Source organism: Propithecus coquereli, unplaced genomic scaffold, assembly GCF_000956105.1.
Source record: "Propithecus coquereli isolate 6110/MARCELLA unplaced genomic scaffold, Pcoq_1.0 Scaffold80, whole genome shotgun sequence".
Classification (NCBI taxonomy): Eukaryota; Metazoa; Chordata; class Mammalia; order Primates; family Indriidae; genus Propithecus; species Propithecus coquereli.
In genome coordinates, this window is record NW_012154174.1 from 79,496 (window position 1) to 103,286 (window position 23,791).

The following is a 23,791-nucleotide window of genomic DNA, read 5'->3' on the forward strand; positions in this document are numbered from 1 at the left end:
CTACGGGCCCCTTCTCCGCCCCCATCCTCCAGCCGGCCCATGTGTTTGGTACCCCCTGCAGCATCCTTCCAGGTAAGGCAGAGGAGGGCAGCTGGAGGGGTTAAAAGTGAAAACAAGGGCTCTGTAGCCAGACTGCCTGCTTCACACCGTGGCCCTCCCCCTTTTGATCCGTGTGGCCTTAGGGGACTTCCTTATGCTCTGATTCCATTCTCTTATCTGCAAAATAGAGAAAATAATAGTATCTACCTGGCAGGGCTTAACTCCCAGCCCTGGGAGATATGTGTATTATTTTGCCTTTTCTACAGAGGAGGAGGGGCTTAGGGGGCTTGCCCAAGGTCACACGGCTAGTGGGCGGCAGAGCTTGGCCTTGAGCTCTCGATCCTGTGCTTCTCGCACATGCCGTGGGGCTCCCCACTCTCTCCCTCCTCTGTTTTCCAAACCCTGACGATTTTCACCTCCCACCTCTGGTGAGCAGAGGAGCCGACACCACAGCATAGACACGAGTGGGCGCATCCGGTTTGACCTGTTAAATATGGGGAAAATGGCCCTGAGTGGGGCCTTAAGAAGAAGTGAGAACCCTCCCTGTGCGTGGACAGAATGCCATCCTCCTCTGGTGTGAGGCACGTCACCTCTGAGGGTCCCTTAGGACTAGCAGGGTGAGAATTCAGTCCCACGGGCAGTCCCACCAAGCGGGTGGGTCCTCCCACCTCCCCACAGCTGGTAGGAAGGTGAGGGGGGCGGGGGGCTGCAACACAGAGGTAAACGGGGACACATCTGGCAGGAGCTGATTCCTGTTTCAGGCAGGAGATGACACGATTCATTTGTTTGAGGGGCATAGAAAAAAACTGAGAGAATTACCCACCTCCCCAAGGGGAGAACATCAAATAAATAAATAAAAGAAAGCAAATGACAGGGAGAGAAAGCTACGTTCCAGAATGCCGGGTGTGTGCGTGTGTGTGTGTGTGTGGTGGGCAGCGAAGGGGAGGCTGTTCTCGTTCTCCTGCTAATCTTGGTCTTTATTTTTATCCATCGCCCTCATTTTCCATTCCACGTGTGTTCCAGGCCTGTCAGGGAGCTGCAGCCCGCAACCTTGTATTTATTTAAATTTATTTTCACATTTGTTCCTGTTAGTCTGTTTGTCCTGGCCCCTCCCCACACAGCTCCACCAAGGCCGTGCCCCCGGCTGCAGCCTCTCCTGCGGGCCTCCCAGCGCCCTTCAGTCCGGGAGTCCTGAACCGCCCCAGGCACCCGTGACCCTGGATGGAGAAAAACCTGCACCTTTATTTTGACTAACATCTAACTGGACTTCTGCATTCCCTTTAGTTACAAATGTAGACACAGACCACAGTGGTGGCATGAGCCACCTGTGGCTCTGACCCTGAGAGAAATCTCAGATATTTTCATATCGCATTACAGGTGAAAACAGGCATCTCAAAATACCATTTACATTCATCGCTATCTTGAAATGACAGCATATATTAGACCCACCGCGGAATCTCATTTGTTTGATGCATTCTGCAGTACATACACGACTACAACAACCTTTTAAAAATACTTTGATAACTGTATTTCAGAATAATTAGTTGACTTTGTGGTCCCATGTATTTTATGGAATTAAAAAAATTCCTCTGAGAAGCGGGCAGTCATGGGCTTCCCCAGACTGTCAGAAGGGTCCATGGCACAAACAGATGAGAAAGTCCTCCCCAGTCCCTGTCCTCGCTAACACCCACCCCCACCCACCTCCCTCCCCGGACGCGTACTGCCTGGCTGACGTTCCATCAGTCCTTAGAATTGGCATCCTTAACCACACACCAGGTGCGGTGGGGTGGGTGGGAGCAGGGAGAAGAAAAGGCCCCCGGCTCCATGTCACTTGTTCAGCTGAGGGTCCATTTTCCAGCTCGGGACCCTCCTTGCCACAGTTCAGCTGGGCCCCAGAAATCTACACCGCAGCATCTGCTTTGTGGGAGAGCAGCAGATACATGTCCTTGCCAGCCCAGACGGTGACTGTAGTTGCCCTAAACTCTCCCTACCCACTGATGTGACCCAGGGCACAGACCTCTGTTTTCCTATTTCCTGAGCAATTAGAAAGCAAATCTAGAAGCAGTGAAGAGAAGCAGGGGAGAGAGGGAGGGCGGGCTGCCAGCGTCCCTTGGGGCATGTGTCCGGTTTCGCACTCTCAGTGGATGTGTGATTATCCCATTATCCAGACCCTTCCTTCTCCTCCAAGAAAGAGATAACTGGGATCTGGCTGGAAAAAGGAAGTATGTGGAATGCCCCCACCATCCTGTACCTCGCACCCAGCTTGTGATTTCATCAATGAAGTCATGTGAAGAGGAGGTAGGGGGTGAGGGCGCTTGTCCAGGGAGCAACCAAGGCGAGGCATGCAGAGAAGCGGAGTGTGCATCACCTCACCCCATGCGCTAGGCCAGGGGAGGAGCCCATCTCGGCTGCTCTTATTTCTGAAAGGCTCTCTGGTGATTCTGACCCTGTAGCGGGGGTTAAGTGTCCGCCCAAAGCAATGTCCACATAGCCGGGGCCCAGGATCGTTGGTGCCTGGGTGAGCACCTCTCCGCATCTCTGTTCCCCTCACCCCTGCTCCCCTCACCCCTGCCTGGCAGTGGGCAGGGGGTTGTTTGCAAGGCCTCGCCTGTCTCACAGCTTCCGCTCAGATTTCTAGGGTTCCTCCCCTAAGATTTAGGCTCTCCAGGAAAATATCCGTTGACTTCAAAGCAAAGCCGTCCTGGAAGGGAAGCTGGGGGGAGCAGGACAGGCCTATCTGTGCCTTTTCCCATTAATTTCTCCCCAGTTGCCTTCGCTGAGGCTCTTATTAGGATGATGATGATTATTAAGATTTTTCTGTCCATGGCTGCATCCCATGGTGTGATTCCTCCCAGCATGCTAAGCTCCAGCCTCCCTGAGGACCAGAGGGTGTCCTCTGCCGTGATTCAGACACCTCCTAATTTAGTGCCATCGTAAATCTAATTAGCATGCTATTTACACGGAGCCCATGGCCCTGGCAGGGGGTGTGAAGCAGGGCTGCAGTGCCAGCACCCGTCCCTCACCACCCCCCCACCGCCCGTTCCTGCGGCTCCCAGCCAGGAGTACCCTCTGGTGGCTGGAGTTCATCTTTCATGTTGGATTGGTGGAATGTTCCCCTTTCACCCACCTCCCTGGCGGTCTCCTCCCCACGCCGGCCACCACCCACGCTTGTGAACAGGCCTGGCACCATGGGAAGTAGTGGAATCATTTTACCCTCAGACTCATGCTCCCTAAAAACAGCAGCTGGTCTTCCTGAAGATCCCCCTGGGAATCAGGGGCAGAGCTTGCAAACTAGCCCTCTGTCCCTTTTCCCCTCTCCATCACCTCTTGGCTGGCTGCTGCCCTCCCAGGTACCCCTTCATTATGGGTGCCGGTGAGCCCAATTTCACCCTAGAATGTGGTGTCTTCCTCGCACCCCTCACCCCACCTTCCCTATTTACCACCCCCCACCGTGATGCCCCTGATGCTAATAGGTGGTATGTCTTGTCTTCCCCTGTCTTGAAGGGTAGGGGAAGCACAGCTCAGCTGGGAGTTGTGTCTTCCCCCATCTGTGTGTCTTACCCCATCTGTGTGTCTTACCCCATCACCACGATTGTGGGCTGTGAAATACACTAATCAACAAGTAGCAGGAACCACAGAGTCCTTGTGGGCAGCTGTGGAGAGGGTGGGCCACCGAGAAGCACAGAAGCGCCCTCCCCAGAGCCCACGCCTGGCTCTGCTTTCCTGGGCTCCTGCTAACTCCACCCCCTGAAGAGGGAGAATGGTGCAGGGACAGGCTAGGGGGCAGAGAGGCAAGGCATTTCATGGCAAGGCAAGATGTCATGGCTGTGCTGCTGCTGTGTCCATGAAGCCTTAGGGAAGACCCTCCCTGCTCCCTCTCCAGGCCTCAGTTTCTCCATCTGTTAAAAAGGAATTGAGAGTGAGAAGAAGTTTTTAGCATCAAGGTTGTCATATGTTTACATCCTGGGTTAGAAAGTACAGAGCATGTTTTCCCTTCCTTGGTCCTGACAGGCGCTAGTGTCAACAGCAGAAGATATCTCTGCTTTTTTCACATGAGCAAAATGAGGCTCAGAGAGGAAGTCTTTTATGGAAGGTCACAGAGCACAGGAAAGGATACCTGATGGCTAGGTACGCAGGCGCAGTAACAGGCGCCCATGGGCCTGGGATGGGAAGAAGAAAGAGATGCCCTGGGAGTTCATGCCTTCGTTTATTCAGCAAATATTTGTTGAGCACCTACTAGGTGCCAGATGCTATTCTAGGAACCACTCATCAGGGAAGACAATAGACAAAGTCCAGCCCTCGGGCAGCTTACAGTCCAGTGGTGCAAGACTAAAGCAACGAGCAAATGTATATTCCTTCAGGTGGTGATAGGAGCCACGGAGGAAAATCAAACCAGGTAGGGGGTTGGAGGGAGTGCTGGGGAGGGGTAGGACAGCCAGAGGAGGCCTCCCCAATAAGGTGACATCTGAGGAGAGACTGAGACCAAGGTGAGGCCAGCCCTGCGGATATCTGGTGGAAGAGCATTCTAGGCAGAGGGAAGAGCAAAGGGGGCCGTGAGGCAGGAGTGTGCCTGCACATCCACGCCAGGGGACAGGTCAGAGAGGGGCGCCGTGGTCAGGGCTCGCTCTCAGAGTGAGACAGGAAGCCACCCGAGGGGAACCAGCAGGCAGCGATGTGATGTGCGTGAAGTTTCAAAAGGACGCTCTGGAAACGACCCAGATGTCTGTCCCTCAGCTGCTGAATGGGCAAAGAAACGCGGTGCCTCTGCACCGTGCCATTTTGCTCACACGTGACAGGAAACAAGTACTGACGCAGGCCACGACAGGGACGGACCTCAGAGCATTGTGCCGAGTGACAAAAGGCCATCATCGTGTGATGCCGTGGATAGGCATTGCCCAGAAGAGGCAAGTCCATGCAGACAGAAAGCGGATTAGTGGTTGCCAGGGGCTGCGGGAGGGGAGTGGGGAGTGACTGCTTGACGGATACAGAGCTTCGTTTTGGGGTGACGAAAATGTTTTGGAACTAGATGGAGGTAGTAGTGGTTGCACAACCTAGTGAATACCATATTAAATAAGAAGCATTGACTTGCACACTTTAAAGTGGCTAGAATGGTGACTTTTATGTTATGTGAATTTTACTTCAATTTAAAAAAATTATTTTTTAAAAAAGGCAGCTCTGGCTGCCGGGGTAGAGGTGGCCCTTCTTTGCAGTCACCGAGATGAGGCCGGGTGGTGGCGGAGGCCCCGTGGAGGGTGAGAAGCGGTCAGCGGTCGCATCTGTTTTGAAGGGGAGTCGATAGGATTTGCTGATGTGGAGGGGAGGCAGGGAGGAGTTAGGAATGACTGCACACGGTGTCTGGCCTGAGCAGTTAGAAAAATGGAGTTCTTACTTCCTGGTACGGCAAAGCAGTCGATTTGGCGAGGGGATGATGGAATCCGCGGGTTAGCTTTCAACATGTTACGTTTGACATGCTTATTAGACTCCCGAATGGAGATGCCAGGAAGGCAGATGGGCCGTGCTGCTAGATGTCTAGCAAGCAGCTTGGGGTGGGGGACCCTGGCTTGTAGCATTCGGTGTTCTCCGTGGTGGAAACACTCCTCTACGTGCTCCAGCAGCCCCAGCCCCCACTGTGTGGGTCCAGGCTGGAGGTGGAAATGGAAGTGTCACCAACATCCGGGTTGTATTTAAAGCTACAGGTCTAGCTGGGCTCCCGTGGGGAAGGGGTGTGGATAGAGCAGAGAAGTGGGTGGGGGCTGGGCAGCCCGGACAGCCTAATGACTCAGGTTAGGGAAGAAGAGGAGGACTGAGAAGGAGCCACCCCTGGGAGAAAGCAAGGAGGACCAAGAGGGAGCACCTAAGAACAGTGGGTGATTGAGATGAAGGAGGGGGTGGGGTGCGCTGGAACAGAGGCAGGACTCAGAAGATGGAGGCAGCCCTAACATCTGTCAGTAGTCGCAAATTAGCATGCATCTCTGGGTCTGCGTCTCTGCTTTCACTATAATGCCTTATTTTGATTACCCTCATTAGGGAATGTCCAAACCTGCTAACATTTACTGAGAACGTTTTTTTTTTAATGCACTTGGCCCCCTCCTCCACCTGCCTCCAAAGCCCTCCTCTGGCACACCAGGTGGCCAGCCTTCTCACAGGGATGCAGGACGCGCCCCCCACCACCCAGCGCCTCTGGGGTCTGTGCAGACATGCCAACTAGTTCTACAGGGCCAGGACTGTGTTTAAATAAGCAGATCACTAAGGCGAAGTGAGAATCAGATGAATCTCAGAGGCATTACACTGAGTGCAAGAACCCAGTGTCAAATGCTGTGTTCTGCATGTGGGGGACATTCTCAAAATGACAAAATTATAGTGACAGAGAAGAGATCAGAGGTTGCCAGGGGTTAGGGGTGGGAGAGGGGTGATTGTAAAGAGATAGGACAGGGAGTTTTTTGGAGTGGTGGAACCGTTCTGCATCCTGGTTCAAGGGGGTGGGTAATGCATCTATCCATGCGTCATAGGACTGTGTACCAAACAAGGTCAGTTTACTGCATGTTAATTAAGAAAATAATTATAAATTATTAAAGATCTTCCCACCTACCCCTAAAAAAGGATAACGTGAACGGTGCCAGCATAAACAGCACCACTGGTGGACTTTGAGACTAAGACAGCACCGTCCTTCTGTCCACTGTCATCAAGCCACCAGGTGTATAATGTGCACCCGCCCCCACATAGCCAGAAAGGCAGGCTGGAGAGCCTCGAATGCTGCTGTGTGTTTGACCCTAATTCTGCAGGCACTTGGGAGCAATAGATGGCCCTCGAGCACCAGTGATGTCCTCAGAGCTGTGCTTTAGGTTGATCACTCTGGACACATGGAGAATGGGGGTAATGACTGAGGGCGAGGGCAGAGAGCACAGATGGGTGGGGACTGGGCCAGGGGTCAGGCCTGCTTGGATGTGGGGTCTGCGGGAAAGGCAGGGGTTGGGATGAGGTTGGGATCTGGAGTCCCAGCAGTGACAATGACAGAAGCTCAAAGGGGCAGGGGCTAGATGGAGAAGATGGCAGCCGCCACCATCGGCCACCACCCTAACGACGGTGGCCAGGCCTCCCTGGTTTCAGCTCTCCCACAGCCTAGCTCTTCACTGAATGCCACCCGCCCACCCTCGCCGCTCTCTCTCCGAGTCTCTGAATCTGATCCTCCCTCTCCCTCTCCCTTTCCTCCTTCCCACCTTAGCCCATTTTCTGTTGCTTAGAGCAGAATACCTGAACCTGAGTAATTTAGTTCTGGAGGCTGCGAAGTCCAAGGTCAAGGGGCTGCACCCCGTGAGGGCCCACCTTGCTGGTGGGGACCCTCCGCAGTCCCGAGGCAGCACAAGGCAACACGTGGCGAGGGGGTGAGCGTGCTAAGTGCTAGTCAGGTCTCTCTTCCTCTTCTTATAAAGCCGCCAGTCCTCCTCCCAGGATAACCCATCAACCCATTAACCTATTAATCCATTAATCCGTGGATGGATTAATCCATTCACCAGGGCAGAGCTTCGTGATCCATTCACCTCTTAAAGGCCCCACTTCTCAATACTGCCACGTGGGGGATTAAGCTTAAACTTGAGTTTTGGAGGGGACATTCAAACCATAGCACCACCCTTCCTCCTCCACGTCTCTGTCTCCTGCATTTTTTCTCAGGTCTGCACATTCACAGATAAGCGCACACACCCCTCATTCATTCATGCATTTATCCCTTAGTCCATTCACCAGCAGCTACCGCCTGTATGGAATGTGTCAAGTAGGAGGGGCCCAGGGCCAGCTGAGTGACAAGGAGGGCTGTCACCAGGCATGGTCACCCCTCCCTCTGAGCCCAGTGCCAGTCCCAGCCCAGGACCCATTTCTTAGGGCATTTGTGATGTCTTTGTTCACTAGGAAGGGGACCCAAGGCCGGGCAGCTCCCCCTTGGCAGAGGGCTAGGAGGGGAGAGAGATGACATCACCCACCCGCTCTTGGCTTCCTGGACACCAGGACACCAGGTTCATGGCCTTCTACGGCAATGGGCTACCTCATTTTGAAAGGCAGCCCAGAGAGGGCAAAGAGTTTGCCTGAGGTCACAAAGCAGGTCAGCTCCAGGGCTCCTCCTCCTCTCCTGCCCCCTCCACTCCTCTCCACCCGCAAAGGCATGGGGAGGATGGACTTGCTCAGAGAGACAGTAGAATACAAAGTGGTACGATGAGCAGCTGGCCGTGTCCCCTCCTGATTTCCATAAGGCGTTTAGATTTCCTTGCCTGGCCACACATCTCCCTCTGTGGGAGCAGGGAAAGCGTTTGGCATGGTAAATAAGACAGTGCCGGGCAGCTGCTGAGTGGGGGAGCCAGCTCCCAGCTCCGCACTCTGCCCTCCCTGCTCCTTGTCCAGAGGCCCCTAGAGGGCCTGGCCAGAAAGCAGAGGCCGGATACCCAGGAGGCCAGCGAGGCCGGTGGCCATCCCCGCAGTCTGTGATCCTCCCCAGAAGGGGCCCCAGAGGGAGGAGCAGGACCCGATGCACACCCTTTTCTCCTGTGTCTGGACTCTCCTCCCTGCGTCTCTGAGGACACTTACACCCCATTTTAGCCCCCACCCCAACCCCGGCCAAAACTCAAGTGCAGAGTTTGCCAGTGGAGTGAGGGAAGGGGTTGAGGCCAGGTATAGGGGCGAGGTTCAAATTGGCAGATTCAGATTAGAAGGCCAGACCTTAAAGTTAGAAATATGGCCACCTGTGCTGGGGGACAAGTCCGGGTTGCAGGACAGAGCCACATGGAAGAGACGGTAGAGCTTTCCAGGTAGGGCAGGTGCCTTCCAAACAGGGTCCATGCTGGAGGGAGGGAGGGACACGGCCTGGCTCCCCTGGGATCGTGGGGGGGTTGGGGAGTAGAGCGTGGCATCCTGGAATTGAGAACTCAGGCCTCATAAATCCTGTGTGGCGCCCCCGTCCTTTGCTCATGAATTACCAGCCCGGGTGGCTGTAGCAGCAGCTGCTGTATCTGGGACTGGAAAGGTCCCTGCGTCACCTGGGTCTTCCACATAAAGCTTGCCCTTTGGCCCTGCCCACAGGCACTGCTGAGGAGAACCTACCCCCCCTGACCAGCCCCCAAGGCCACTTCATCTCAGCAAGCACCCACTGGGCTGGTGGCTCTGGTCACTAGAGGCCCAGGGCAGCCCAAAGATTTGAACCCCACCAGAAATGGCTATTTGCTTAAGGCATAGAAATGAAGCCAGAGTGCAGTTCCCGCTTGGAGATGGGTCCAGTTAACTTTGCTTTATCCTTCGGACATGGGTGGCACCTATGACCCCCTAGACAGGCCCAACCCAGAGCATTGGTCGCCAAGGCTGAGCCAGAGCCGTTAGTGAGCTGTGCACCCATCCTTCCTGGCAGAGGACCAGTTCCTTTGCGTGTGTGCTGTGTGAGATGTGGGTCCCCGGAGTCAAAGCAGCTTTTGGGGAGCACCTGTAGAAAACTGGGGCTAGCGTGGTTGAAACTAGATCCGCAGAACTCCTTGCTCTCCGTACCAAGTGCATGATCCCGTAGCTGCACCCGGCCCACATCTGGCCAGTGGTGCCGACTGCCCCCTGCTGGGCTCTCACCGAGTGGCCTCCCTAGTGGCCTCCCTATCAGCTGCCCTCGCTTACCTGTGACTGTCCAGGTTGCAGCACTGTTGCACATCCTGGGGTCCCCCTCAGTCTTGGGCAAACCAGGACAGCTGGTCACCTGGGAGCAGTGCCCCACCGTTTCTGATTCAAACCTGAGAGGTGACCACTGCCAGAGTAGAGAAAGCCAGGCTCTGAGCCGGACAAGCCTGGAATGCAGAAGAGAGAGACAGCAAGGCTGAGCTACGAACCATGTGATGCGGGCTTGGCTGCGTCCCTGGAGTTGGGTTCTGTGTCCAGGCATGGGGTTAGGGGGACACAGGAGACAGGTGGCAAGGTGTAGTGGGCTTTGAAAGTGTGAGATCCCATAGTGCACTGGGGTGGTAGACTTACAAATTAGGAAAACAGAAGAATCTTCCCTCATTTGCCTTAATACAAGTACCCAATGCAAGATGGAATTCACTTCCCAGAAGCGGAGGCCGGCTCCAGGGCTGACCGAGGGGAAGGAGGGAGGAGTACCTGCCGGCCTTGTGCCCACTTCTCTGGACAGATAATTCACATCCGCAACGAATATGACAGCTCTCTGGTATTCTTCCCCCAAAGTGCCAGCTGCCAATCGGATTGAATTAGATTTCACAGGGGTTTTTGCAATACATGGAATTCACCAGCAAATTACTCTTAAAGAGGGAAAATCAATCATTTGGAGCAGAGATAAGCTGAAGGCAAGGCAGCCTGGGATTGATCCTGTCTGTGCAGGCGTGTGTGGAATTCAACAGATAACCTGGGGAGAGGAGGAAGGGGAGGCGGGCAGACAGGGGCAGAAGGGGAGTAGGGAGGGAAGGGGGAACAGAGAAAGTGGTGGGGAGGAAGGCAGAAAGGGAAGAGAGGATGTCTTAGTCCATTCGGGCTGCTGTAACAAGCTGCCATAGACTGACTGGGTGGCTTATAAACCTCGGAAACTTCCCTCTCTCAGTTCTGGAGGCGGGGACATCCAAGACCAAGGCGCTGGTAGATTCGGTGTCTTGTGAGAGCCTGCTTCCTGGTTCACAGACGCTGTCTTCTTACTGTGTCCCCACGGGGCAAGATGGGCAAGGGTCACTCTGGGGTCCCTTTATAAGGGCACTAATCCTGTTCATGAGGACTCTGCCCTCCTGACCTCATCATCTCCCAAAGGTCCCACCCTGGGGCTCAGGATTTCAACATATGGATTGGGGGAGGACACAAGCATTCAGTCTACAGGGAAGAGAGGAAGTGAGGGGAAGATAAAGGAGAGAAAGGAAGAGAAAGACAGAGCAGTGACACAGAGACAAGGAGAGAGGAGAAGGGAGCGTGAGGGACAGGAGAGAGATCTTGGACTGGAGGGGTGGAAAGCAATTTGAAAGAGCACAGTGGATGTTAATGGGCCTTAGAGAACTGATCAGTCCAAGCTTCCCATTTTGCAGATCAGGAAACTGAGGCCCAGAGGGGGAAAAAAGGGGGCCTTCCCCCATCACACAGCAATATATGGCAGCTCCAGAGAAAACGGATTCCCGACCTCAGGCCCATGTTGCTCAAGGGCCCAAACCATAGAGGAACTTGGGAAGAGAAACGTAGCTGGGACCAGAGCATAAAATGAGGGAAGCGTCCTTCACCCTGATGCAGGTCTGAGAGGTGGCCCACTCCCAGGTGGGGAGACGGACGCTCCAAGCACCAGGAGCCAGACAAGCTTGGAATGCAGAAGAGGAAGCAGGGCTGAGCTACAACCAGCATGGGCTTGGCTAGGTCAGGCAGGGGCAGGGAAACTCGGTGCCCCCTTCGGTGTGGAGGCTGGAGGGAGAAGCAGCACGCTTTGAGACGGAACAGGAGGGAGAGGCCTGTCCCCTGCCCAGGTCCACTTTGCCTTGCCTGATTGGGGTTAATTAAATGGAAAGACAGACAAAGGAGTGATAAAGAATACATCTTCAATGGACTTTGATTTTCTGCTGCTCAATAGCATGGATCAGACCAACAGAAGGCACAGTGGGTGAGAGGAGGAGACCTACAGCCTCCACCCAGGATGGGCGTGGGGAGTCCCCTCACCCCTGCGAGCATCCAAGCCTTTGCCCCCTCTGCCTGCTCCTCTCATTCCGGGCCAAGGCCTAGGCATCAGGGGTACCTCCCAGGGGTACCTCCTCCCCTACCGACCCCTTCTAGAAGAATAACAGCCCTCCTTTACTGAGCACTTACTCTGTCCCAGGCCCTTGACCAAGATTTGGCAGCTCACCCACGACGGCCCTATCGGGTAGGTTTCATTCTTCCCACTTTGCAGATGAGGAAACTGAGGCTCAAGGAGGTGACACTGCTTGTGCAAAAATCACACAGCTGAAGGGGACAGAGCCTGAGTCTAGGCTCAGGTCTGACGCCAAAATTGTGCTTTTAACCACCACTAGTTTAGGGCTTCGTAACCTGGAATCTGGGGTCTTGGGGGCTATTCGCTGGCAGGCCTGAGTTGCAGACAGGGTAGGTTTCTGTGAGGGTGGCACCGATTCTGGGGGCCCCTCTCTGAAATCCAGGTCCCCTGCCCCATTCCCAGCTTGGGCTGAGGGTGTCCCGCCAGCCCACAGTGCCTCCTAGGGGCCTGCTGAGAACCCTGACCTTCTCCCTCACCTCAGCATCCCCCTAGCCCCACCACCCCCACCCAGAGATGGCCTTGGTCCGTGCTGCCCCTCTGCGGTCCGCTCTGCATTCCTATGACCCTGGTATTTCCTCTTCTGTTGAAAGGAACTAAGGTCCCCTCCAGGAGCATGTTGTAGTTCACAGGGTGGCGTGAGGGTCCCTTGGCATTTGGGGTACACAAGGCCCCTGCCACCAAGAAATCTCCTGGCTCAGGCAAGAGGACACAATCACATGCTCACAAAATATGCTGGGGCAAAGAAACAATAGCGCTTCCGTTTAACCCTGTGGGGTGTGCTCACTCTCCCCACTTCACAGATGAAGAAACTGAGGCTCGGGGATTGGGAGTGAGTTGCCTAAGGGCATGCAGCTGACAAGTGACTGAGCCTGTTTGGATCCTGCTCGCTTGCCACTGCATCACACCACTGGGTCACTAACCCAGGTACCACCCTGACTGATGGCAGAGAAAGCGAGAGAGGGATGAACAACCCGAGGGGCGAACTGGTGGTCAGCAGGGCAGTGCTCAGGGCAGGGAGAGGCGGAGGGCTGAAGGAGGCATCTGCAGGCCTGAGGTTCGGGGAGGGAGCCTGGAGGTGGGTCCAGCCTTCCTCCCCTGAGGGACCAGGTCATCTGCAGGTGCGCAGGTGCTCAGAGCTCTCAGGTGACATGTGGAAGCCACACTCAAAAAGAAGTCAGGCCGCTCCTACCCAGCCTGACAGCAGCAGGGGGCCAGCATGAAATCCGCAGTCCAGCACAGGAAAAGGCCCCGTGTGCCCATCCCTCCCTCCCAGAGCTCATGTTTGCTGAGGGCCCAGCACATAATAAACGCTCAGTAAACAGCTGCAGAACCTCATTGGGCCAGGCGCGGAGGGTTGGCTGGGACAGGAGGCGCAGAGAGCAGAGGCGGCAGTGCAGGCTCCGGCCGCCCCCAGGCCCGCGCTCCACCTGCGGGGGCGGGGCGGGAGGGCAGGGTTTGGGGAAGCTGGGGGCTGGGCAGCCCTCCTGGCTGCCGGCTGATAAGGCGCTGCCCTGGCGTGGGGGGAGGTCTGCGGTCACCCGGAGCCGCGTTTCACGCGTCCCTCCCCTCCCGATAGATAGATGCATAGATGCAGCCGAGCCTTCGCAGCCTCCCCGCAGGCAGCCGCCAGCTCCCCGGCCCGCGCGCCGCTATCAGCCTTCTCATCGCCTCTCCCAGCTGGAAGAGAATTTAATCCACGGGCTCCTCTCCACACACACTGGGCTCCTTTTGATGTTCCTCTTTATCTCCCTCCCCAACAAAATCGCCCCTGGACAGCTCCGAGACTACCTCCCGCCTCCGCGCCTCGGTCCCGCCAAGGCAGCCCCCGAGTGGGACAAGGGCACCGAGGAGGCCCGGCGGGAGCGAGGATCGGCGCTCCCCGCCCGCTGCGCTCCTGACCTTGGTGGGCGCGCTTGGCCCGTGGGCCTCGTTCCGCCACTTGTGGCGTGGGGAGAGGGCGGTGCACCACGCCAGCTCTTGGCATCGCATCGGGAGCATTGGGAGCCGTGTGCTGTGGCTGGAGGGCTGGGACAGCCTGGTGGCTAAAAGCTCAGACTCCCCAGCCCTTCCTCAGCAGTTGTGCGGCTTGAACAGAGGCGCTCTGTGGCCTCAGTTTCCCTCTCCAGGAAAGAGGTAGGCTGACGCTGATGTTACTAGGCTGTTGTGTAGATTCTGGTTAAGGCGTGCGAAGCCTTAGCTGGGGGTTGACAAATGCTTGTGTTTAACAAATGCTGTCGTTATAAAAGGCTCCCAGCTGAGGGCTGCAGTCAATAGGGTTTTGCACTAGCCTGGCAAACTGGGTGAATCTCTCCCTCCCACACGTATGCTGAGGGCTGACAGTCACAAGTCAAGTCCAAGCAGGAACTGGCCCTTTGGGCAGGCTGAGCATTCGAGGGGACTTGGTCAGAAGGCGACCTGGGGTCCTAACGACTGCAGTGTGGGGGAGAGGGGAGCAGGCGTCGTTCACTGAGACCCAGAGCGCTCTCCTGTGGGGTCAGGAAGCTTGTTCCCTCTGGGTGCTCCAGCCCCACCAGGTGCTTAACCGGAACCTGTGCGGAGCTCACACCATCTCCAGGTGTCCCTTCGGTCACACATGGTCAACCTCAGCTGCACACGACTGGCAACTGGAGCCACCCCAGCCCCCTCGCAGTTCTGTCTTCTCTGCTCACACACCGTATCTTGCAGGTCGATTCTCTTCAGTTCTCAGACTTGCTCGTCCCTGATATCGCCCATCCCAGTGGTGTTCAGACATCAGCATGCGTCAGAATGCCTGGAGGGTGTGCTGAGACGGGGTGCTGGACCCCGCCCCCAGAGTTTCTGATCTGCAGATCTATCTGGTCACGGCCCCCACATTTGCGTTTCTAGCAAGGTCCCAGGTGATACTGACGCTGCGGGTCCCAGTGCCACACTTGGAAAACCACTGTTCTACCCTAGTAGTCCTCACCCTTGGGGGAACATTGGCACGAGTAACCTGAAGAGCGTTACAGAATCCTGATGCCTGGGCTTCCACCCCCTCCCCTGGTCTGATTTCCGTGGTCTACGGTGCAGCCTAGGCATGGGGTATTTCAAATCTGTCCAGGTGATTTGGGTGTGTGGCCGGTGGAGGCACCACTCTGTGCCTGTCCCCTGCTCACGTCTCTGGACTCCCGTGGGTATCTCCGAGCTGCTCTCCCTGCCTCACTGATGTCTTCCAAACCCTGGCTGTGAGGCATGGCTCCCTGGGGACCATGGCAACGATGCAGCTTTCCCAGCCCCCCAGAGATTCTGACACAGTGGCTCTGGGCGTCTGCGTTTCTTCTTAGAGCTCTGCTGGCAGTTCTGACCGGGGGTGAGGACAGCACTGGTGTGATGTGGCTCCAAACTTCCCTAACATGGGTCCTGTGCGAATAATAATAAATCATTGATTATTTATTCCCCACTCCATACCTTTGCTTAGGCTGGTGGTTCTCAAAGGGTGGTCTTGGATCAGTATCGCCTGGAACTTGGTTAAAAATGCAAGTTTACAGCCTCCAACCCAGACCTACAGAATCAGACATTCCAGGGAAAGGAAGGGGGATGGGAGAGAACAGCACTCTGCAGTTTACAGACCCTCTGGGTGGTTCTGAAACATGCTGAGGATCCTGTTTAAAGCCACTTTCTCCACCTGGAATCCCTTCTCTGCTAGTCCAAAAGTATCCGAAAGTAGTACCTTCCTCCGTTCCTAGCACCAGCTCAAAACTCCCTTCCTGGGGCAGCCTCCCCTGCTTAGCCTCCCCTTGGGCTCAGCCCAGAGTGCTCAGCTCTGCCATTACAGTTGGCTCCGGTGACTAACACTGCTGACCGCAGGACCAGTGCATCCCAAGCTGTGCGCTCACGCTGCCGTGGAGGGTGCCCACGCTGACCAGCCCTGCATTTCCTTCGGCCTGGGAAGCTGCGTGGGATTGTGGGAAGGCACACTGGCCTGGGAGCTGCGCCTGAGCTCGGGCTCTTACCCCTCACTCTGCTGCCAGGTCCCTGTGCAAGTGTGGGCAGCTCACTCAACCTCTCTGAGCTCCCTTTCCACGGGAGTGGGTTTTCATCTCCACCCTACAGTCATGGGAAGAGGAACCAAGTGAAGATGAGGAAGAGCTGCTGAAGCCCAGTCACCTGCTGTGTGTCCTGGTCTGATGGGGGGTTTACACTGCCCGAGGCACAGTCCACAGCCTCGGGGGGCTCTCAGCAATCCAAAATAACCGCGCAGGGGACTGTGTAACCAGGGGGTGGAAGCCCTGCAGCCATTAAGGAAAATGAGGCAAATACTTGGTACTTACAAGGTCTTTAGAACAGTGCCTGGCACAGAGCAGGTGCATAAATATGTGCTGTATTGTTTATTGTCCTTGTCAGCATCGTCGTCTATTTGTACAGTTATGGAGCAATTGCAGAAACATGGTTTCACATGGAAAAAACCCGACACGGAGCAATGTGTATAGCATGCTACCGTTCGAGTCAAAGAAGGGAGCATATATAATGGTCATATACACGCAGATTTCGTGGGGAAAGAGACCGGGGAATGGGGTGTGATGGCTGGCTCTGGGCTCTTGAGTAGCTGGGCCAAGGTGGAGAGGGAGCCGTGCTGTGTGCCCTTTATGCTTTTTAACTATTGGAAAATTTTCCACGTGTCTGCTTATCATGTCTGCGACAGTTTTCATGTTAGGAAAATAAAAACACGTCAGTGTTTGGGGCAGTTTCTTGCAGGGGTTTTATCCAGGCTCCTGGGAGTGGGATGCAGGGATGGAGCACCACCCCTCCCAGCCCATGCTGCACCCTTCTGGGAGGGAGTGGACAGAGATGAGGGACACGGGCTCCCTGCCCCTCCTCTGGGCTCTGCACCCTTCATGCCCCACACCTCTTCCTTCTGGGTCCCAGGCTTGTCCCTGTCCTGCTCCACTGCCCAGCACACCTGCGCAAACACGCGCTGCAGCCATCCGAGGCCGGAGGGGACTGCTCCCCTAGGGCAGGTGTGGTCCTGGGGTCCGCCTTGGGCTTCCCTTCCTTACCCTGACCTGGATCTCATTGACTTTTCTCTCTGGTTCCTTCCTCCTCTCCGTACCTCTCCGGCTGCTTCTGTCTCTCTCCATATCCCTTGACTGCCGGCTCCCACTGACAGAATTTGGTAAGTGAGTCTCGGAGGGGCAGGGCCTGGGCTTGGGGAGGACTCGTGGTGGGCTCCAGGGCGGTGGGCTTCAAAGAGGGCACAGCTCGGCCCTCCCTCAGCTTCTCCGGCCTGCAGGTCCTGGGGTTGAGGGCCCAAGGTTCAGGGAAGGAGAGGTGTTGGTGTCACCTGTTCAGAGCTGTCACACTCTGCTGGCTTTGGCTATTAGTGCCCCTTCGGGCATTTAATTGGGCCCCTCCCCGTGATGGATGGATTCCACACCAGGGAGAACTGGAAACTGCACCCCGGCAGGCCCAGAGGAGAGTTTCCACCACAACTCATGGGGCACTGCTCTGGGCTGGGGGCTCTGGAGCCCCTACTGCTTGTCTGGACCCCAGAATTGGCAAGAAAGGGCTAAGGGGGCTCAGCTTCCCCCACCCTGCTCAAACCCTCTGTACCAGGGACAGGGTACAGGCTCTGAGAAAAACTTAAATGCAGCAAGTGCCCTTATCTTGCCAGTTTGGTGAAATGGAAGAAACTCAGGAGACTGATGGGTAGATATTAACATGCATTCACTCCGCAAATGTGGGGCACACTTGTGGGGCAGCTCTGGGGGCATGAGAATCTCGTGAACTCTCAGGCTTCGCTGGGGGATGTCATTTCCTCCTGAACACCCTGCCCTAAGTGGGACAGGAACCAGCCTGCAAGGACCATCCCCTCGGATCATGTAAAGGCTTCTGGAACCAGGGTTGCCTGGCTGTCCCCCACCACCAGGAACCGGTGCCAGAAAGGAGTCCCCCAACATGCCCTGGGCAACCAAGAAGAGAGGACAGGCTTCCTTTGCCAGCCGTTCGTTCGACGGGAAAGGGCCTGTGTGCAGAGGGGCTGTCCTGGGCACGGGGCCGGGCTGGGCTGTGCTCCATGAGCGAGAGGACCTGCCCGTGGACTGAGAGCCCTGGTCGGTGACCTACTGGGCACCAGCAGCAAGGGTCTGGAGGAGGCACCGGACTGGTTACAAATCACAGGCTGCCCACCTGGAGTAATTTCCCCCATGCAGGCAGGGAAAGGAAGCTGAGTCACATTCCAAGCAGGCCAGACTTCAGGGAGTCAGGAAGTCGCATCTCCCATCCTCAGCGATGGCTCCTCCTCCTGATCTGGGGCCTCTAGTAACGTCACATGCTTTGAGGATGAGCTGAGGGGTATCTGAGGGCTCTGTGAGCCACAGTCCTGGTCAGAATGATCAGAAACACTGAGCTAGAGTGAGGCACCCCACCCCTCAGCTCCTGAAACTATGGCTTGGGCCGTGGGGACACAGCAGAGCCCACGATGGGGTGGCCGCTCTGTGCTCAGCCTGGGATCCAGTGTCCTCCAGGGCTGGCCACAGCATGGGGTATGCGGCAGTTCGCTTTGCCACTCAGTCTGCTGGGTTGTTCCATTTCATGTGCAAGCAAACCAGTGTTCTCCCCGAGTGGCTGGTTCCAGAGGAGGAAGGGGGCCTGGCAGCAGCCTTGTCTCTCATGTCCTCTCCTATCCCAGCCTGTCCCATGGCCACTTAGCTGCTTCTCTTCCCTCCATTCCCTTCTCACCCCTTTCTCTCCTTCCCTCTGTCTCCCCGCTGGGTCTTGTAGCTTGCAGCTCCCTCCCCAGGTCGGGTCACTGGGGCAGAGAAAGGGGGCAGGAGATTGAAATGAACCAGGCCACCTAGAGGGGACATTGTGGGCACCTGACAGGATGAGGATGATGAAAAAGCCGGAGGAAATTTCCAGAGGGCCTAGACATGGGCAGGTGGGGTCTGGGTGCAGGGCCAGGAAAGCCCTGCTCTGCCCCCGCCTCATCCACCGCCCCCACAGGAGTAGCTCCTGCTCACCCTCGGGGAGCCCTGGCCGCTTTCTGACTGGTTTCTCCTCCATTCTTGACCCAGGGCCTGAACAGCATGTTCGAGGTGTACCTGGTGGGGAACAACTCCCACCACTTCATCATCTCCCCCACCTCCGTCCAAGGGAAGGCGGACATTCGCATGCGGGTGGCCATTCCACTGGACTATGAGACCGTGGACCGCTACGACTTCGACGTAAGCCCCACCCCCACCCACCAACTCCTTGGGCCAGATGGGGTGATTCCAAAGGAGTCCGGGTGAGGGGGGTAACGCCATCGCCTTAAATCCCACCTTCACTGCTCCCCACCTCCCCTTGTGGATACGACCGCAGAAGCCCGCTGAGAGATGGCAGGGGCCGGGCCGAGCCTCCCCTTTTCAAGGACAGGAAATGTCCAGGAACTGAGTGGAATTTTACGAGGCACCGTCACAGCTTCAGAGCCGCATCAGGAGGCTCTGCTGCCCGTCTGCCAGCCCAGCCCCCATCAGCCCCCTCCCTGGCAGAATCAGTGGCCATCCCTAGCCCTGCAGAGCAGTGACAGAGGGGCTCACAGTAGGACACAGCTGGGACGGGCAGTGGCCCTAACAGGTGCTCCAGGCTGGGACTGGCCCAAGGAGGACTTATGGGAACGAGCGTTCTGGGAACATGTGGGGGCTTACCTGGGCCCCTCCTCTGCACACCCAGCTCTTTGCCAATGAGAGTGTGCCCGACCACGTGGGCTATGCCAAGGTGAAGATCGCCCTCATCAACGAGAATGACAACCGGCCCATCTTCAGCCAGCCACTGTACAACGTCAGCCTGTACGAGAACGTCACCGTGGGGACTTCCGTGCTGACGGTCCTGGTGAGTCCCCGCTGTCCTGCAAGGCCACTGAGCTCTCTGGGGCAGACCAGAGTGAGGCAGCTGGAGGGATTTTGTCCATGGAATCTGGGCAGTCGGAAAGGGTTGCCCCCAAGTCCCCAGAGGCTGTGTTTATTGGCGTATGAAGGCTTCTGGACTCTCTGCAATGGGGCTCTCTTGGCCTAGGCTGCAACATGGAAAGGGAGCCAACCTGGAAGGTGATAAATTAGGCTGAGGACACTGGTTTTCTGCCTTTTCCCTGAGAGGGGCTGAGTGTGGGTGGGCCGGGAGCCCTGGAAGCCCTGGGTGGGTGGGAAGGTGCCATCCATCTGTGAGGAGGGCGACCCTCCCTACCCGGGCACAGGCCCCAGAGAAGAACATGCTCCTTGAGGGTGCTGGATGCCCGTGGCTGGGACTTGCCTTTTGACAAGGGGCCCTCCCAGTGTCCATCTGTATTAATCAGTACTGTTGGTTGCAAGGGACAGAAACCCTGAAGTGGTTCAAGCAAAAAAGGATTGGCTCGTGCAATTAAAAAGTCTAAGTGATTTCAGGCATGGCTGCATCCAGCCACTCACTTATGCAGCAGTTCCATCTCCAGCACCGGGCTCTGCTTTTTTGTATTGGTGGAGAGGAGCACCAGCACCTCTAGGCTGACTTTCTACCAATTTATCAACCCTAGTGGGAAAAAATCTTTCTCAGTAGTTCCAGCGGATTCTCATTGGCCCAGCTCTTGGGCAATCCTGGAACCAGTTGTGATTCTGGTGTGCCAGGCATGGGTCACACTCCCCGTCATGGAGCCAGGGGTGGAGGCACCCCTGTCTAAATTATACTATCTGAAAATGGGGAGGGGGTTTCTATTGTAAGAAGACAAGGGCTTGGATGCTGATCAAAGTGGTAGATGTGTGCTACACAAGCTCAGGGCTTTGCCCATAGTAGGTGCTCAATAAATGTCACAGGGTTTAACTCACTGCTGGCCCCGCCCTGCCCACCTGTGGCCCCTGGAGTCCTTGTGTCCATTTCTTGCTTCATCCCCACCCCAAGCAGAGACATTGCCTGTGATACCAGGACCCCACTCCAAAGTGTGTTTACTCTACAGACAGATGGTATGAAACTGCACTGAGCCCCCAGGCCTTGCCATCTGACAGTTATTAATATTTCAAACAGATGTTTAGCTAGTCAGGCCGTCAGACGTAAACAATAAGTCTGCTACAGCTGTTTCCTCCAGCCCCTGGCTTCCCGGCTTTCACCAGGGTGCTCCCTGTAATAAATCTGCTAATGCTTGAGGCCCTGGGACTCTCCTCTAGCCTCTCGGAGAGCAAGTGCCGGAGGCTGTGGCCTTCTGGACCCAAAGGGAGTGTCTCCAGCCCCCGACCCACCTTTGAATATCAGGGTGAAGGGCACCCAAGCAGCCTGGGCTTCAGGGGCCTCGTAGGGGCTGGAGGCCCTGTCCCCCACAGGTCAGGGACCATGTGGCAAAGAATTCTAGTGTCAGGTCCAGGCTTGGTGGGTATCAGAGGATTCCTTCCTGGCACTCTTGCTGGGGACAGGGGTTCTCACTTCGCAGTTCCAAGTTCCTGTGGCCCTGGGGAAGGGCTGGGGGAAACCTATGACGGACGGAGCAAGGATAAGATGTGAAGTGTGAGAAGAGACACCCCTGGCTGGTGGTGCCAAGGACAGGTGTGTCAGGCCCAGTCCAGTCTGGGCTGGCACTGGGGATTGGACCCTGCTGCATGTGCGCCGTGGCCCTGAGTTCAGGTTTTATCCAGAGCTGGAGCAGCTCCAGGGCCTGCAGTGGACCCACCGGACCCTCCTGTAGTCCCTCTCCCGGCCCCCTCGGGTGTTTCACAGATGAGCTCAACCTCCTCTGTGGCCACCAAGGGTCTCTGCCCAGGGCTGACCGATCCGGCCAGCCTCCGGTTCCCCGATTCCTTCATCCAAGCCTCACCCACCTCCTTCTCCAGCCCCAGCCCCGGGGTTCATGGAACTGTGAGGTGTGAGGGCTGTTGCACCAGGCAATAGCTCTCATGGCAGGGCTGTGTGCCAGCCCATCCATGTCACCTGAGAGCCTTCATTTCCTCATCTACAAAGGGGGCATGACACCTCCCAGTTGCTGTAAAGAGGATGTAAAAGCATCTGAATCACCCACCCACCCACCAGCATCTCCTGGTCTCCCCAAGATGCTTCCAGAGCTCCTAGCAGGCAGCAAGTTTCCGGGCCCCGCCACTCACACCGCCCCGCCCCGCCCTGCCCTGGCCTCCCCACCCTGCCGTCCTCCGCTCGCACCTGGGGTCAGCCTGATCCCTCCACCTCCTTTGCCGCAGGAGGGGCTGAAGTTATAGCCGCCTGCTCAGGGACTGTGAAATTCCTTCTCCCTGACCTTTTCTGGGATGTTATTAAAATGTTTCATGGGCAGTTGTGTCAGAAAAAAAATTATGGAAAGAGGAAAATGTTTTAATTTGCACCGAAGACAGGAGCAGAGGCTGCCGCAAGGGCCTCCCCACCCCCCACCCTGGCGTGGTGCTGCTTCAGTGGCCGGTCGCGTGTCCTGGGGGAAGGTGGCAGTTTAGCAGTGATCTGGGGAAGCTGGCACAGGAAGGGCTGTCCCTGCCAGCCTAGGTGTCCTGGCTGGGGTGGAGGGGCCAGACCTCACCTCCCTGCTCCTCAACCACCCTCAGCCCAGGTTTTGAGGCCCCTACAGCCTCCAGTAACAGCAGAGTGAGTTCCCGCTGGCGGTCGCGACAGAGTCAGGACCTGGAGTCCAGAGGCTTCATCTTTCGCCCTAGCTCTGCTCCTGCTTGGGTGACTCAGGCAAAAGCTGCTTTCTCTCTTAGCGTCTCATCTGTAAAACAAGGATGATAGATTAAAATGTGTCTAGTGGTACCTTCTAGACTTAGTGCCTGGGGCACTCATGCCAGAGGCAGGGGATGGCTGAGATGACCTCAGAGGACTGACGCTGTTGCTACTTCTGCTATTGCTGCTGCTACTATAACAGCCATTTCAACAGCTGTCACTGTCGAATACTAACTGTAAACCATGCACTTCATACACCTCACAGGCATCTCTCAGTACCCGCAGGGGATGGTTCCAGCATCCCCCCTCCCCAAAATCCACGTATACTCACGTCCCGCAGTTGGCCCTGCAGACCTCTCACATATGAAAACTCAGCTCTCTGTATATGTGCGCTTCTCATTCCTGGAAACTGCATTTTCTCTTTTTTTTTGTTGGGACAGAGTCTGGCTCTGTTGCCCGGGCTAGAGTGAGTGCCATGACGTCAGCCTAGCTCACAGCAACCTCTAACTCCTGGGCTCAAGCGATCCTCCTGCCTCAGCCTCCTGAGTGGCTGGGACTACAGGCACACGCCACCATGCCCGGCTAATTTTTTCTATACATATATATATATTTTTAGTTGTCCAGATCATTTCTTTCTATTTTTTTTAGTAGAGACAGGGTTTCGCTCTTGTTCAGGCTGGTCTCAAACTCCTGACCTTGAGCGATCCACCAGCCTCGGCCTCCCAGAGTGCTAGGATTACAGGCGTGAGCCACTGCGCCCGGCCTATACTGCATTTTTGATCCACGTGTTTGGTTGAAAAAAATCACATAGAAATGAACCCATGCAGTTCAAATGTGTGCTGTTCAAGGGCCAACTGTATTTCTAACCTGGTAAGTAGATGCCGTTATTCTTACTTTACAAATGAGGAAACTGAGGGTCAGGGAACTTAGTAACTTGCTCAGGGTCCCAGGGCTAGTAAGTGACTGAACTGGAATTCACACAAAGACTCCTGACCCTCTTAACCAGTCAGCTGTCCATCCAGAAGGTTCTGTGCTGGACCACAGAGCCTTGGCCTTGTAGCAACATTCAGAGCTGAGGGTAAAGAGAGCTGGAGAGTATTAATACTTTCTGCAGCACCCAGGGGGACAGGCCACAGGGTCACTCCAAGCATCGTAATTTTGGGTGACCCTTAGAACCTGTGGCACCATCGGATGAGTTTTCACCTCCTGGGCCCCAAGCTCCTCGGGAATCAGTCGTGTGAGCTTTTTCACTGAGGTCAGGGAGACTTGAGCACTTGGCTCAGGGAATCAGGAATCCCAGGCCAGCCGGAGCTGTCTTCTTTAGGAAAGGCTTCCTGGGAGGAGGAAGGACTCCCTCCGGATGAGTGTCAGCAGGAGCTGGGCCTCTGAAGG

General features: G+C 56.0%; 1 protein-coding gene across 1 annotated transcript in view; it reads left to right on the forward strand.

The window, feature by feature from the left end:
• CDH23 (cadherin-related 23) overlaps positions 1 to 23,791 on the forward strand; it is a 235,780-nt gene that overhangs the window by 54,768 nt on the left and 157,221 nt on the right. The window contains exons 6-8 of the mRNA XM_012663249.1: positions 16,911 to 16,916; positions 18,817 to 18,966; positions 19,454 to 19,612. Of these exons, the coding sequence (XP_012518703.1) occupies positions 16,911 to 16,916; positions 18,817 to 18,966; positions 19,454 to 19,612 (315 nt within the window). The remainder of the gene's footprint in view (positions 1 to 16,910; positions 16,917 to 18,816; positions 18,967 to 19,453; positions 19,613 to 23,791) is intronic.